Raw genomic sequence first — 17,164 nt, 5'->3', positions numbered from 1 at the left:
GTTGTTCCACTGGATGTCATAAGGTGAATGCACCAATTTGTAAGTCGCTCTGGATAAGAGCGTCTGCTAAATGACTTAAATGTAAATGATGTCTGAATACTCTCCGAATATCTTAATCTTTCCAAAATATAGACTCTTAGCTTTTATTTGACACCTAATTTGATCCTTTGAACTTCACATTAGTGTTCATGGGGCTTTTCACATGGAAATGCCCTACTGTTGATATTATTCAAAAAGAAATCACCAACCTTACGAAAAAAAATATATTTACCATAAGAGACACAAAGCTAGTCATTGTGGAATACCTGGCTATTATGAATGACACCATTGTAAGTGAATGATTGTTGCAGCCCCTCACCATCTGTGAATGTCTCACCTGAACATTATTCTGCTTAGATTAGTGTAATACAAAAGGCAAACAAACTGATACAAGATACAGATGGCCAATACACTTTATCGGTGAATAAATAGTGGCTACAAGGTCTCTCAAAAAAGCACACAAAGTGATTAAGACATAATTTCAATAGGCCTAACATTTCTAAATCTGCAATATAAATGTAGATGATTTTCTCACATAAAGGGCTGAGGTGGTGTGGTCACAAAAAGAACAGTCTGAAACCATGCATAAACTTGCATGTTTGGTGTCATTCAATGGACTTAAATACGGGGAGTGCGGTTAAACCTTCTGTTACTGTCAGTCAACATTGGATCTAAGTGAGTTGTTTTAAGGGATTGGTTTTGTCAGGTAAACTGAGTCCATGGATTTGGACGGCAAGGTCACATGTCTAATTATTATTATTTGGTGTTGGTCTCATGATCTCCCTGTCTTAAGATGGAGTTGCATCCAGTGCAGTCCCCTAACATACAATTAAACACAGAAGAATTCAGTAAATTGCGCAATTCCCAAAGCCTTATTCGGAGAGCATAAGGGTGACGACCTGGATTGTTTTGTCTGGGTATACAGGACTATGATTAAACAAATGAACAGAACAAAAAACAAGTCTGATGTCTGCAGTTTGATCTTTGGCAACTGAGGTCAGAACCTGGATTAGGGGCCAAAAGAGGTCAGATGTGGAAGGACTACTTGTGGGTTCCCTGACCCTATCCGTCTTGTGGGGGAGGTGGTGGTGGGAGCTCAGAGATGCCCTCCTGTGTGGCAGGGGAGTCAGCCAGCAGGAAGGAGTCATTGGAATGGGTACTGAGGCACAGCGGAGTTAGGCGGCGGAGGTTGCTCGGTGTCCAGGGCAGTCTCAGCTGAGCCCTCTGAGAAGGGACCATGTTGCTGCTGTCCACCTCGGCTTCAGCCAGCCATGAAGGAATCTGCTGCATTGGTGGCATGGGGTCCATGGTGTCCATCTCCGCCATGAAAGCTGGGTTGACGATTCCAGCTAGACCAGGAGAGAGATTTAAATTAATTGGAAATTATTGAATCGATTGAAAGGTCTCTTAAGAGGTGAGCTTACTGTTGTTTCGTGACTGAAGTGTTTTAGTGTCTGATTTAGACATGTTTAACCTCTCTGCGCACGGAACCCGCTTGAGGTGCTGTCCTGTTGCACCCTCTACAACCACTGTGATCTCCACCCGGCACAGCCAGAAGAGGACTGGCCACCCCTCATAGCCTGGTTCCTTTCTGGGTTTCTTCCTAGGTTTTTGCCTTTCTAGGGAGTTTTTCCTAACCACCGTGCTTCTACACCTGCATTGCTTGTTGTTTGGAGTTTTAGGCTGGGGCTATATAAATAGATTTGATGTGATAGGACTGAGGGTCTTCCAAATATTGAAAGTGTGTAAATAGTTACCCATGTTATTTTGTAAATGTGTATATATATATTTTTACATATTTTTTAATCAATAATAATGGTGTTAGAATACCATTTTGGTATTTTGTATATAGTTATTTGTTTCAAAATGTATACCTTCACCAATTTGGCCACTTGGGTACGATTGGGCTACTTGTGTGGGACACCTGGGTGACTTCATGATAAATGTCATGTAAGCACACTCATTTTGGAAGTTATCATTCTGAAACTTTGTAATGTTGCCCTCTTATATGTTTCACTGAAATGATCCCCATCATCCTATCTGAATGTTTGTTTTATCTTCTTCATTTTAAAGATGATGATACAAAAATAAAAATAGAAAACATAATGTTTTTTTTCATTGTTTTATCTAAACCAGATCTATTGTGTTATATTCTCCTACATTCAATTCACATGTACACAAACGTCAGAGTGTTTTCTTTCAAATGGTACCAAGAATATGCATATCATTGGTTCTGTGCCTGAGCTACAGGCTGTTAGATTTGGGTATGTCTTTAGGCGGGAATTGCACAAAGTAGGGGGGGGAGCTGTAAGAGGTTTAACTTGGTTGATTTAATTCATTTTGAGTTGATGTGAAGAAGACTCTCTTACCTCCTCTATAGGCTCTCATGGGGAATGAACCGCCAGCAGCCTCGCAACCAGAGGCACTGTCTCCTTCAGAAAACTCAAAATCTGGAGGCAGAGAGAAACAGTCAATCAGAAAACAATTAAATTCTGTTGTTTACTAATGCACAGGTATCTAAACCAAAATGGCAGAAAGCAAATGTAAGCAGCCTTGTCCTCTTCCTATGTGTCACAAATGTTTATGTCATTGCTGTTACTGGCTTGAAAATCACTCCAAAGATACTGTATTCAAAGACCTTGAGCATTCCCTCCAGTGACAAACTGTTATCAGGGGAGGGGCTTATATTAAAGAAAAGTATTAGCTAATCACACCCATTTAATATGTTATAAAATTGAGGATTCCATTGATACATTTAACCATTGTGAAATGTCTAGCTAGTTAGCTAGTGGCGTTTCAATTGGTGACGTCACTCGAGACAAAGTAGTTGTTTCCCTTGTTTGGCTCGAGCCCAGGTTGAGGCAAGAGAGGGACGAAAGCAATCATTTTACATAAATACAAAGTGTCATTGGTGTTACTCAATTTAAAATAAGGGAAATGACATTTTATGCAAAATGGTTATCCATTTCATTTTAGTAAATTACTACTTGAGAATATATGCCATCCATTTATGAAAACCCTCAAATACCTAAAACGTGTCATTGGTGTTACTACTCCTACTGGTGGCAAAATGTTATCATAATGGTGCAAATTATTAAAAGGCATTAAGCTGCCGTTTTAGTTTATTTAGAATAGGTACCCCCCCAAAAATCTAGAAAAACACCACCGTAGTTTAAGAATGACCCTTGACCTAAACCTTCTCATATAATGCAAAAGAGAAGTGAAAAGCAAAGAGCAAAGAAGTACCTTCACCCCCATAAGCATGGCTTTTACTGTTATCTGTGGATTTTCCATTTGGCATCTAAAAATGACAAAGTCAAACATACATATTATCACATTGCCTCCAAGAGGATGGTTATGAAGACAAGGGGGAAGGAGGAAAAAGTGCAGGCTTCCCTGACCTTTTGTGGCTGGTCTTTCTTTAAATGCTTGCTTATCTTCTTGGGTGGGGCGACACCCATTTTGGCTGACTTGAATGACTCTAGACGGCTCCTCATGGTTCTCTGGAAGATCTCTTGCACCTCATGCTCATCTTTGTTGACTTCGAGGTGCTTCCGACTGTACCCGTGTCTGTGCTGTTAGGTGATGGAATGAAAGCAAGAGAAGAGGGTCAAAAATAGTGTTTTTTAGCGCCCCTGGGATTTTTGAGGATCTAATTGTCTTTGACTAAGCAATACCTGTTTCCTGCCTTTGTACAAGTGCTGCTGCAGTAGATGGTGTGCGTCAAAGTCCTCTGACTCCCTCATCTTCAGGTCCTGCTCATGCATGTCCAGGCAGACAGAGGGCACACTGTCCCGTCTGGAAGGGAAGAAACATACATATTCACTGTTGGTAATTTGCTGGCCACTGGAGGGCAGACTTGAAAAAGTACCAGGGCCCAGTTTCCCAAAAGCATCTTAAGTCTAAGTTCATCATTTGAACCCTCGTGGAAGCATTGTTAAATCTCCAAGCTGTTTCCAAAAAGCATGTGTTTAATAAAGTTGCACTTTATTGGAGATAATATATGAAACACCGAAGATACCAGGCCTGGTCTTCATAGCAGATTTTGAAAAGGCGTTTAATAAATTACAACTAGAATTTACATGCAAATGTCTGGATTACTTTAATTTTGGTGAATCTCTTATACAATGGGTTAAAGTTATGTACAGTAACCCCAGATGTCAAATAGTAAATAATGGTTACTTCTCAGAAAGTATTGAGCGTTTAATAGGAGTAAAACAAGGCTGTCCTTTGTCTCCATATCGATTTATTATGGCCATTGAAATGCTAGCTATTAAAATGAGATCCAACAACAACATCAAGTGGTTAGAAATCCAGGGGATAAAAACAAAAGTTTCAATGTATGCCAATGACTCTATTTTTTTCTATATTCCTGCACAGTTTCATTGAAGATCTTGATCACTGTTCTAGGCTCTCTAGATTAAAACCAAATTCCAAAAAGTGTACCATATTACGTATTGGATCGTTACAAAAGTGTTTACACTACCTTGTAGTTTACCAATAAAATGGGTGGATGGTGAAGTAGACATACTTGGTATTCACATCTCAAAAAAAATATAAAAACATTAAATTAATTTACCACAATTAATTTCAATAGAAAGTTAGCAAAAATAGATATGATTCTGCAACCATGGAGAGGTAAGTACTTGTCTATTTGTGGAAAAAAAATCACATTGATTAACTCTTTGGTCCTATCACAGTTTACTAACTTACTAATGGCACTGCCTTCTCCACATAACTCGTTTAAAAAAATCATATGAGCAAAATATATTTCATTTTTATTTGTAATGCTAAACCAGACGAAATTAAACATGCCTATTGATATAATGAATGTGATTTTGGGGGGCTAAAATTATTACATTTGAAAGCTTTTAAACCTCTAAACTTAAAGCTTCACTCATACATAAGTTATACTTAAACACAAAATGGTTCTCCAGTAGATTATTAAGGAAGGTTAAAAAAATGATACAGATTACAACTTCTCATTTCCGACTAATTGAAAATTCAATTTTGTTTAAATATCGCACTTTCTTAATTAAACAAGCCATACAAAGCTGCTTACAATTTCAGTTTTATCCTCCAGAAAAGATAGAACAAATATTACAACAAATGTTATGGTTAAACTCAAATATACTGATTAATAAAAAAAAATGGTATTCAATTTATTAGTGATATTATAAAAATTACAGACCTCTACATGCTTTGTAAGTAGGGAAAACCTGCAAAATCGGCAGTGTATCAAATACTTGTTCTCCACACTGTATATGGGGCATACAACAATCTCAGCTCTGTAGATTTTGCTGCGAAGAGACAGAATCAATAGATAATTTATTTTGGTATTGCCCCTGTGTAGCTTTATTCTGGTCACAGGTTCAGGAATGATTAAAAAAAATCACAACATGCACTTAAAATTAACCTGACAAATAGCAGTGTTGGGTGATTTGGAAGGCCATAGTCAGTCAATAAATAATATAATAATAATCATAGGAAAGGTTTTCATCTCTAGCTCACAATCTGTGGATGCGGAAACTAAACGAGGGTGGTATATGGTGACATGTGGGATGGGCTGAGAGTGGGATTAAAAAGCTTATGTTTGGTAATGTATTATTGTTATGTGACTATTTTATATAAAAGTACCATGTAAAATGTGTATGCAAAATGTATATGTACAATGTATGTATATGTAGAAAAAAAGCTGTAAAAATATATATTTGTCCCCCGAAGAGGGTGGTGAAGGGGTTAAAAAAATAAATAATAATAATTGCACTTGAAAACGCTTGCTATTTACCAATAAATTCACAATGAATTTGACTACAAATGCAAAGTTTCCAATGTCTTTGCAATTGTTACGAACAAGCAAAGGATGAAAATATGCTTGAAATAAAAAATGAAATGACTGCATTAAAAGATAAATAGCCTATAGTATAGGTTATCTAGGTCTATATACTGTAATTCAATATTTAAATAAATTGTTCCTTCAATTGAGTTGTATTTTGCAAAAATAGGCCACTGTCGGGAATATTTGCCTCAATATATTCCATGATGTGTAACAACGTTTGTAATGATGTGGCAAATCTTGATTTAGTACATTATTATAAGGTAAACATTAGAATAAGCCACCTCAATATTTGCAGTCATTAAGTTATTATATAGGAGCTGATCCATCAACAGTATTGTGGAATATTTCTAATGTTAAGATAAGATTTGAGTGGATAAATCTGATCCAAGAGCAGCGATGCCTTCCTTTTGATTTTATCAATATGGACACATGCCTCAATGACATACTTAGCGAACATTTTCTCTGTGTGGTGTTTTGGGAAATGTATGTTACATCTTCGGCCATTGTAGGAAAGATGCATCTTTAAAACATTCATAAACCTAAATCCCAAATCGACCCCTAAACCCTATGCCCTATGCACTTGTGGAGATCTGAGTCGATTTTTCCAACTGTGTAAGCAAAATTGTAATCACACCACCTTGCCCTCTGAAAGGCTGGGTGTATGTTTCACCACGTTGCTTATACCAATCAAATCCTCTCAGTTCACAAGTGCATTTAGGGGTCGATTTGGGATTGGGCATCTGTATTAACCGTGCTTTTGCTACCATATCCTTTTGTTTCTATTGTAACCAGTGGCAGGCACCTAATGGCTGGTGAGTTTTGGGGATAAAATGAGTGAGACGGAACTCTTGACTAGCAAACTTATGGTTCTACCACGGATGACATACCTATGTATTGTAATGGATAACCAAGGCTTTCTGAGTCCTTTAGGGATTTCACCAAATTGTGCCTTAATGAAAACTGCTTATTACTCAGAGTTTTTAACATAATGCAGATTAGTGATTAGGTAAACTACATTTAGTTAGAATGTGAGATTCGCACTTACCCTTTTTGCCTCCAGGTTCAATATTACGGCAGGGTAGCCTAGTGGTTAGTGGTTAGAGCGTTGGACTAGTAACCGGAATGTTGCAAGTTCAAACCCCCGAGCTGTCGTTCTGCCCCTGAACAGGCAGTTAACCCACTGTTCCTAGGCCGTCATTGAAAATAAAGAATTTGTTCTTAACTGACTTGCCTAGTTAAATAAAGGTAAAATAAAAATATATATTAAAAAAATTACAAAAACTGTGCATCGGTGGTATTATTTAGGATGGTGAAGACAAAATATTTGTCATGTTTTGTCATTGGTTATCATGTCTTGTCTCTGTGCTTCCCTTCTATTCGTTTCCCTCTGCTGGTCTTATTAGGTTCTTTCCCTCTTTCTATCCCTCTCTCTCCCCCTCCCTCTCTCCCTCTCTCGCTCTCTTCTCTATCGTTCCGTTCCTGCTCCCAGCTGTTCCTCATTCTCCTAACTCATTTACTCTTTTCACACCTGTCCCCTATTTTGCCCTCTGATTAGAGCCCCTATTTCTCCCCTTGTTTTCCGCTTCTGTCCTTGTCGGATCCTTGTATGATGTTCGCTGTTCTGTGTCCTTGTCTCGCCCTGTCGTGTTTTATCTTCTTCAGATGCTGCGTGTGAGCAGGTGTCTTAGTCTGCTACGGTCGGTGCCTTCCCGAAGCAACCTGCAGTCTATGGTCGAGTCTCCAGTCAGTCCTCGCTACTGACGAGTGGATTTAGTTTTCCTGTATTGTTTTCTCCTTGATAAGTTCCAGGATTATCACTTTTGTCAAATACTGGAATAAAGACTCTGTTTTCGTTAAGTCGCTTTTGGGTCCTCATTCACCAGCATAACAGAAGGATCCGACCAAGAATGGACCCAGCGACTACGGATTCTCGTAACACTGCCGTCGAGATCCAGGGAGCAATGCTCGGCAGACACGAGCAGGAATTGTCTGCTGCTCGTCATGCCGTTGAGACCCTGGCCGCTCAGGTTTCCGACCTCTCAGGACAGTTTCAGAGTCTTCGTCTCGTGCCACCAGCTACTTCCTGGTCTTCCGAGTCTCCGGAACCTAGGGTTAATAACCCACCATGTTACTCTGGGCAGCCTACTGAGTGCCGCTCCTTTCTCACCCAGTGTGATATTGTGTTCTCTCTCCAACCCAACACATACTCAAGAGAGAGAGCTCGGATCGCTTACGTCATTTCACTCCTTACTGGTCGGGCTCGAGAGTGGGGCACAGCTATCTGGGAGGCAAGGGCTGAGTGTTCTAACATTTATCTGAACTTTAAAGAGGAGATGATACGGGTTTTTGATCGTTCAGTTTTGGGTAGGGAGGCTTCTAGGGCCCTGGCTTCGCTATGTCAAGGTGATCGATCCATAACGGATTACTCTATAGAGTTTCGCACTCTTGCTGCCTCTAGTGACTGGAACGAGCCGGCGTTGCTCGCTCGTTTTCTGGAGGGACTCCTCGCTGAGGTTAAGGATGAGATTCTCTCCCGGGAGGTTCCTTCCAGCGTGGACTCTTTGATTGCTCTCGCCATCCGCATAGAACGACGGGTAGATCTTCGTCACCGAGCTCGTGGAAGAGAGCTCGCGTTAACGGTGTTCCCCCTCGCCGCATCGCAACCATCTCCTCCCTCCGGCTCAGAGACTGAGCCCATGCAGCTGGGAGGTATTTGCATCTCGACTAAGGAGAGGGAACGGAGGATCACCAACCGCCTTTGCCTCTATTGCGGTTCTGCTGGACATTTTGTCAATTCATGTCCAGTAAAAGCCAGAGCTCATCAGTAAGCGGAGGGCTACTGGTGAGCGCTACTACTCAGGTCTCTCCATCAAGATCCTGTACTACCTTGTCGGTCCATCTACGCTGGACCGGTTCGGCTGCTTCATGCAGTGCCTTGATAGACTCTGGGGCTGAGGGTTGTTTTATGGACGAAGCATGGGCTCGGAAACATGACATTCCTCTCAGACAGTTAGGGAAGCCCACGCCCATGTTCGCCTTAGATGGTAGTCTTCTCCCCAGTATCAGATATGAGACACTACCTTTAACCCTCACAGTATCTGGTAACCACAGTGAGACCATTTCCTTTTTGATTTTTCGTTCACCTTTTACACCTGTTGTTTTGGGTCATCCCTGGCTAGTATGTCATAATCCTTCTATTAATTGGTCTAGTAATTCTATCCTATCCTGGAACGTTTCTTGTCATGTGAAGTGTTTAATGTCTGCTATCCCTCCTGTTTCTTCTGTCCCCTCTTCTCAGGAGGAACCTGGTGATTTGACAGGAGTGCCGGAGGAATATCATGATCTGCGCACAGTCTTCAGTCGGTCCAGAGCCAACTCCCTTCGTCCTCACCGGTCGTATGATTGTAGTATTGATCTCCTTCCGGGGACCACTCACCCTCGGGGTAGACTATACTCTCTGTCGGCTCCCGAACCTAAGGCTCTCGAGGATTATTTGTCTGTTTCTCTCGACGCCGGCACCGTAGTGCCTTCTTCCTCTCCCGCCGGAGCGGGGGTTTTTTTTGTTAAGAAGAAGGACGGTACTCTGCGCCCCTGCGTGGATTATCGAGGGCTGAATGACATAACGGTTAAGAATCGTTATCCGCTTCCCCTTATGTCGTCAGCCTTCGAGATTCTGCAGGGAGCCAGGTTCTTTACTAAGTTGGACCTTCGTAACGCTTACCATCTCGTGCGCATCAGAGAGGGGGACGAGTGGAAAACGGCGTTTAACACTCCGTTAGGGCATTTTGAGTACCGGGTTCTGCCGTTCGGTCTCGCTAATGCTCCAGCTGTTTTTCAGGCATTAGTTAATGATGTACTGAGAGACATGCTGAACATCTTTGTTTTTGTCTACCTTGACGATATCCTGATTTTTTCACCGTCACTCGAGATTCATGTTCAGCACGTTCGACGTGTACTCCAACGCCTTTTAGAGAATTGTCTCTACGTGAAGGCTGAGAAGTGCGCCTATCATGTCTCCTCTGTCACATTTCTCGGTTCTGTTATTTCCGCTGAAGGCATTCAGATGGATCCCGCTAAGGTCCAGGCTGTCAGTGATTGGCCCGTTCCAAGGTCACGTGTCGAGTTGCAGCGCTTTCTAGGTTTCGCTAATTTCTATCGGCGTTTCATTCGTAATTTCGGTCAAGTTGCTGCCCCTCTCACAGCTCTTACTTCTGTCAAGACGTGCTTTAAGTGGTCCGGTTCCGCCCAGGGAGCTTTTGATCTCCTCAAGAAGCGTTTTACATCCGCTCCTATCCTTGTTACTCCTGACGTCACTAAACAATTAATTGTCGAGGTTGACGCTTCAGAGGTGGGCGTGGGAGCCATTCTATCCCAGCGCTTCCAGTCTGACGATAAGGTCCATCCTTGCGCTTATTTTTCTCATCGCCTGTCTCCATCGGAATGCAACTATGATGTGGGTAACCGCGAACTGCTCGCCATCCGCTTAGCCCTAGGCGAATGGCGACAGTGGTTGGAGGGGGCGACCGTTCCTTTTGTCGTTTGGACTGACCATAAGAACCTTGAGTACATCCGTTCTGCCAAACGACTTAATGCACGTCAAGCTCGTTGGGCGTTGTTTTTCGCTCGTTTCGAGTTTGTGATTTCTTATCGCCCGGGTAATAAGAACACCAAGCCTGATGCCTTATCCCGTCTCTTTAGTTCTTCTGTGGCTTCTACCGATCCCGAGGGGATTCTTCCTGATGGGCGTGTTGTCGGGTTGACTGTCTGGGGAATTGAGAGACAGGTTAAGCAAGCACTCACTCACACTGCGTTGCCGCGCGCTTGTCCTAGTAACCTTCTTTTCGTTCCTGTTTCTACTCGTCTGGCTGTTTTTCAGTGGGCTCACTCTGCCATGTTAGCTGGCCACCCCGGCGTTCGGGGTACACTTGCTTCTATTCGCCAGCGGTTTTGGTGGCCTACTCAGGAGCGTGACATGCGCCGTTTCGTGGCTGCTTGTTCGGACTGCGCGCAGACTAAGTCAGGTAACTCTCCTCCTGCCGGTCGTCTCAGACCGCTTCCCATTCCTTCTCTACCATGGTCTCACATCGCCTTAGACTTCATTACCGGTCTGCCTTCGTCTGCGGGGAAGACTGTGATTCTTACGGTTGTCGATAGGTTCTCTAAGGCGGCACATTTCATTCCCCTCGCTAAGCTTCCTTCCGCTAAGGAGACGGCACAAATCATCATTGAGAATGTGTTCAGAATTCATGGCCTCCCGTTAGACGCCGTTTCAGACAGAGGTCCGCAATTCACGTCACAGTTTTGGAGGGAGTTCTGTCGTTTGATTGGTGCTTCCGTCAGTCTCTCTTCCGGTTTTCATCCCCAGTCTAACGGTCAAGCAGAAAGGGCCAATCAGACGATTGGTTGCATATTACGCAGCCTTTCTTTTAGAAACCCTGCGTCTTGGGCAGAACAGCTCCCCTGGGCAGAATACGCTCACAACTCGCTTCCTTCGTCTGCTACCGGGCTATCTCCGTTTCAGAGTAGTCTGGGGTACCAGCCTCCTCTGTTCTCGTCCCAGCTCGCCGAGTCCAGCGTTCCCTCCGCTCAGGCGTTTGTCCAACGTTGTGAGCGCACCTGGAGGAGGGTGAGGTCTGCACTTTGCCGTTACAGGGCGCAGACTGTGAGAGCCGCCAATAAACGTTGGATTAAGAGTCCTAGGTATTGTCGCGGCCAGAGAGTGTGGCTTTCCACTCATAACCTTCCCCTTACGACAGCTTCTCGTAAGTTGACTCCGCGGTTCATTGGTCCGTTCCGTGTCTCCCAGGTCGTCAATCCTGTCGCTGTGCGACTGCTTCTTCCGCGACATCTTCGTCGCGTCCACCCTGTCTTCCATGTCTCCTGTGTCAAGCCCTTTCTTCGCGCCCCCGTTCGTCTCCCCCCCCCCGTCCTTGTCGAGGGCGCACCTATTTACAAGGTACGAAGGATCATGGACATGCGTTCTCGGGGACGTGGTCACCAGTACTTAGTGGATTGGGAGGGTTACGGTCCTGAGGAGAGGAGTTGGGTCCCATCTCGGGACGTGCTGGACCGTTCGTTGATTGATGATTTCCTCCGTTGCCGCCAGGGTTCCTCCTCGAGTGCGCCAGGAGGCGCTCGGTGAGTGGGGGGGTACTGTCATGTTTTGTCATTGGTTATCATGTCTTGTCTCTGTGCTTCCCTTCTATTCGTTTCCCCCTGCTGGTCTTATTAGGTTCGTTCCCTCTTTCTATCCATCTCTCTCCCCCTCCCTCTCTCTCTTCTCTCTATTGTTCCGTTCCTGCTCCCAGCTGTTCCTCATTCTCCTAACTAACTCATTTACTCTTTTCACACCTGTCCCCTATTTTGCCCTCTGATTAGAGCCCCTATTTCTCCCCTTGTTTTCCGCTTCTGTCCTTGTCGGATCCTTGTATGATGTTCGCTGTTCTGTGTCCTTGTCTCGCCCTGTCGTGTTTTATCTTCTTCAGATGCTGCGTGTGAGCAGGTGTCTTAGTCTGCTACGGTCGGTGCCTTCCCGAAGCAACCTGCAGTCTATGGTCGAGTCTCCAGTCAGTCCTCGCTACTGACGAGTGGATTTAGTTTTCCTGTTTTGTTTTCTCCTTGATAAGTTCCAGGATTATCACTTTTGTCATATACTGGAATAAAGACTCTGTTTTCGTTAAGTCGCTTTTGGGTCCTCATTCACCAGCATAACAATATTATCATTGAATACACTAGATAATACTTTTTAACAACAATGGTGTGGAAAAAAAATCAACTATAGCCATGATTCGATGTGCCTCTGATCCCAAATCCCAGACCCTACCCACTGAGCTACCACTCAGGTTTTGCCAGAAAATACAGACCTTACCGTTACACTTGTTCACACCTACCTGCATTGGGGTCGGAATGCAATTATGGTGACATTAAAACACTGTGGAGCCGGCACCAGATATGGGTCAGAAAACGTACCTCAATGAAGGGAAGGGATATGCCACTGTGGGATAATGGGACGATTCGGAGGACAACGCATTTCTCATCCTTACATTGAGGTACATTTTCTGAGCCAGATCTCATGCTGGCTCCACGGTGTCTTAACTTAAAGGAGAGGTTTACCCAAAACCCACTGACAAGGTACTAATCTGTCATTCTGCCCCTTAACCCACTGTTCCAAGGCTGTCATTGAAAACAAGAATTGGTTCTTAACTGACTTGCCTAGTAAAATTAAATTAAATTACAAGAGATGCACCTGCCAGATAGTGAGCATCTCAAGCTCAATAAAACCTGGGTTAATCAGGTATCTTTCTCATCACATAGTTCTGGGAGGAACTTCCTAGCTCTTAGGACACTTTTTAGAATTTTGTTTTTTATGTGTTATTTCTTACTTTATTAGCCCAGACATGTTTTGTGTTATTACATACAGCCGGGAAGAACTATTGATTATCAGAGCGGCGGTAACTCACCAGCACTACCACTATTACGACCAGGAATATGACTTTCGGAAAACTGATCCTTTTTTCGTACCCCCCAGGGCAATTGAACTGATTCCAGAGATCGAATCCAAACAACGCCGGCATAGGAGAGGTACTCGGGGTAGTCTTCTAGTCCGACTTAGGATGCGCACACCACCCACAGCTTCTGAGTATATTACTCGTTAAGGTTCAGTCTCTGGATAATAAAGTTGGTGAGCTCAGGGCAAGGATTTCTTTCCAAAAAGACATCAGGGATTGTAAAATTCTCTGTTTCACGAAAACATGGCTCTCTCGGGATATACTGTCTGTGTCTGTCCAGCCAGTTGGGTTCTTAGTTCATCGTGCAGACAGGGATACATATCTCTCCAGGAAGAAGAAGGGTGGGGGTGTATGTTTCATGATTAACGACTCATGGTGTGATTGTGATAACATACAGGAACTCAAGTCCTTTTGCTCACCCGACATAGAATACCTCATAATCAAATGCGGACCATATTACCTCCCAAGAGAATTCTCTTCAGTTATAGTCACAGCCGTGTATATTTCCCTCATCAAGCCGATACTTCGACAGCCCTCAAAGAGCATCACTGGACTTTATGCAAACTGGAAACCACATATCCTGAGGCTTCATTTATCGTTGCTGGGGATTTTAACAAAGCAAATTTGAGGAAAAGAATGGCGAAATTCTATCAACACATTGACTGTAGCACTCGCTCTGCTAAAACACTACTACTGCTACTCCAACTTCCGGGATGCCTACAAGTCCCTATCCCGCCCTCCTGTTGGCAAATCGGATCAAAACTCAATTTTGCTCCTCCTTTCCTATAGGAAGAAACTCAAAGACGAAGTACCCATGCTAAGGACTATTCAACGCTGGTCTGACCAATCGGAATCCATTCTTCAAGATTGGTTTGATCAGGCAAACTGGGATATGTTCCGGGTAGCCTCTGAGAATAACATTGACGCATATACTGATACGGTGACTGAGTTTATCAGGATGTGTGACAATTAAAACCTACCCAAACCAGAAACTGTAGATAGATAGAAGCATTCACGCAAAACTGAAAGCACGAAGTATGACATTTAACCTCTCTTGGATAGGTGGGACGCAATTGTCCCACCTGGCCAATTGCCAGGGAAAATGCAGAGCGCCAAATTCAAATAAAATACTAAATAAAACTTTAATTAAATCACACATGTAAGATACCAAATTAAAGCTACACTCGTTGTGAATACAGCCACCATGTCAGATTTCAAAAAGGCTTTTCGGCGAAAGCATAAGATGCTATTATCTGATGATAGCACAACAGTAAACAATGAGAGAGTAGCATATTTCAACTCTGCAGGTGCGACACAAAATGCAGAAATAAAATGTAAATTATGCCTTACCTTTGACGAGCTTCTTTTGTTGGCACTCCAATATGTCCCATAAACATCACAAATGGTCCTTTTGTTCGATCACAACTTGCAGACGTGTTTACGTGTTGCTGTGCGTTTTGTGCGTCTTGTTGCCACCTGACAACTTTACAGTTTTTACTTGTTAATTACCGTTTATATTTTTGTTTTTTCCCTCCGTCAACTTTTTTTCTTTCAACTTTTTCACTCCGGACTCTTTATCTGGACGTGGTTCGTCAGGACCTCCAACAGCCGAAGCTAAGTAGTAACATTAACATGATGCCTTCTAATTGCAGTTGCTGTACTCATAATATACAGGAGAATGATCACCTTGCGGCGAGGATAGCTTCAGACGCAATCGTTAGGCAAGGGTAATTTCAGTGTAGGAAAGGATGAAACAGCGTCTGTGCCACCAGTAAGTACAGATAGTAACGTTAGTATAAATCCGCTCGTACGGTCCCCGCAGCCGGACAACTTTCTCATCGTTTCTGGAGGGAAATGCTGTAGGAATGCTCAACCAGTGTTTCTCATTCAGCCAACATAAACTTTCAACTGGTTTTCCCTATTAAGCAGCGAATAGGAGTCTGAGGCCGGCCTTCTCTAGTCTCTACTCGTCCCGTTACGGGGTCTGAGACGCTGAAGCTTCCCACCATTAGCTCTGACAAATTGAAAACCCTAGTCAGTGGCAACTCCATTACCCACAGTATTAGACTTAAAACGAATCATCCAGCAATCATTGACTGTTTACCAGGGGGCAGGGCTACCGACTTTAAGGCTAATCTGAAGATGGTGCTGGCTAAAGCTAAAACTGGGAGTGTAGAGAGTATAGCGATATTGTTATCCACGTCGGCACCAACGATGTTAGGATGAAACAGTCAGTGGTCACCAAGCGCAACATAGCTTCAGCGTGTAAATCATCTAGAAAGATGTGTCGGCATCGAGTCATTGTCTCTGGCCCCTCCCAGTTAGGGGGAGTGATGAGCTCTACAGCAGAATCTCACAACTCAATCACTGGTTGAAAACTGTTTTCTGCCCTTCCCAAAAGATAGAATTTGTAGATAATTGGCCCTCTTTCTGGGACTCACCCACAAACAGGACCAAGCCTGGCCTGCTATTGAGTGACGGACTCCATCCTAGCTGGAGGGGTACACTCATCTTATATACCAACATAGACAGGGCTCTAACTCCTCTAGCTCCACAATGAAATAGGGTGCAGGCCAGGCAGCAGGCTGTTAGCCAGCCTACCAGCTTAGTGCAGTCTGTCACTAGCACAGTCAGTGTAGTCAGCTCAGCTATCCCTATTGAGACTGTGTCTGTGCCTCGACCTGGGCAAAACTAAACATGGCGGTGTTCGCCTTAGCAATCTCACTAGGATAAAGACCTCCTCCATTCCTGCCATTATGGAAAGAGATCGTGATAACTCACATCTCAAAATATGGCTATCCCAGTCTGTTAGATCCCTTACTTCAAAGGCAGTTATCGTCAATGAACGAATCACTGATAATAATCTTGATGTGATTGGCCTGACTGAAACATGGCTTAAAATGGGCAGTATTTTCATTTTTGGAAAAATAACGTTCCCGTAGTGAACGGCATATTTTGTCAGGACAAGATGCTAGAATATGCATATAATTGACAGTTTAGGATAAAAAACACTCTAAAGTTTCCAAAACTGTAAAAATATTGTCTGTGAGTAATAACAGAACTGATATTGCAGGTGAAAGCCTGAGAAAAATCCAATCCGGAAGTGCCTCGTGTTTTGAAAGCTCTGCGTTCCAATGCGTCCCTATTGAGCAGTGAATGGGCTATCAACCAGATTACTTTTTCTCCGTATTCCCCAAGGTGTCTACAGCATTGTGATGTAGTTGCGCAACTGGTCACCTGATGGCTCCCGGAGTGATTCTCGAGTAAAATACAGAGGTAGCCATTATTCCAATCGGTCCTACTGAAAAAACAATTGTCCCGGTGGATATATTATCGACTAGATATTTGAAAAACACCTTGTGGATTGATTATAAACAGCGTTTGCCATGTTTCTGTTGATATTATGGAGCTAATTTGCAATATTTTTCTGCGTTTTCATGACTGAAATTTCCGGGCGATTTCTCAGCCAAACATGAAGAACAAACGGAGCTATTTTGCCTACAAAAATAATATTTTTGGAAAAAAGGAACATTAGCTATCTAACTGGGAGTCTCGTGAGTGAAAGCATCCGAAGCTCATCAAAGGTAAACGATTTAATTTGATTGCTTTTCTGATTTCCGTGACCAAGTTACCTGCTGCTAGCGGGACAAAATGCTATGCTAGGCTATCGATAAACTTACACAAATGCTTGTCTAGCTTTGGCTGTAAAGCATATTTTGAAAATCTGAGCTGACAAGGTTATTAACAAAAGGCTAAGCTGTGTCTCAATATATTTCAC

At 43.2% G+C, this 17,164-nt stretch overlaps 1 protein-coding gene across 2 annotated transcripts in view; it reads right to left on the bottom strand.

Moving 5' to 3' along the window:
- Positions 1-249: 249 nt before the first annotated feature.
- Positions 250-17,164, bottom strand: part of LOC124043705 (sodium/hydrogen exchanger 3-like) — a 76,990-nt gene continuing 60,075 nt past the window's right edge. The window contains exons 12-16 of one of the 2 annotated variants that reach the window (XM_046362575.1): positions 3,717-3,837; positions 3,441-3,614; positions 3,286-3,340; positions 2,409-2,489; positions 250-1,388 (exon numbers count right to left, since the gene is read on the bottom strand). In XM_046362575.1, coding sequence (XP_046218531.1) covers positions 1,102-1,388; positions 2,409-2,489; positions 3,286-3,340; positions 3,441-3,614; positions 3,717-3,837 — 718 coding nt within the window. In that variant the 3' untranslated portion in view covers positions 250-1,101. The remainder of the gene's footprint in view (positions 1,389-2,408; positions 2,490-3,285; positions 3,341-3,440; positions 3,615-3,716; positions 3,838-17,164) is intronic. The other variant, XM_046362576.1, reaches the window with a different exon arrangement.

This window comes from Oncorhynchus gorbuscha, linkage group LG09, assembly GCF_021184085.1.
Source record: "Oncorhynchus gorbuscha isolate QuinsamMale2020 ecotype Even-year linkage group LG09, OgorEven_v1.0, whole genome shotgun sequence".
NCBI classification, from domain to species: Eukaryota; Metazoa; Chordata; class Actinopteri; order Salmoniformes; family Salmonidae; genus Oncorhynchus; species Oncorhynchus gorbuscha.
Note: the sequence above shows the minus strand (reverse complement) of the source record. Positions and strands in the feature narration are given on the sequence as shown.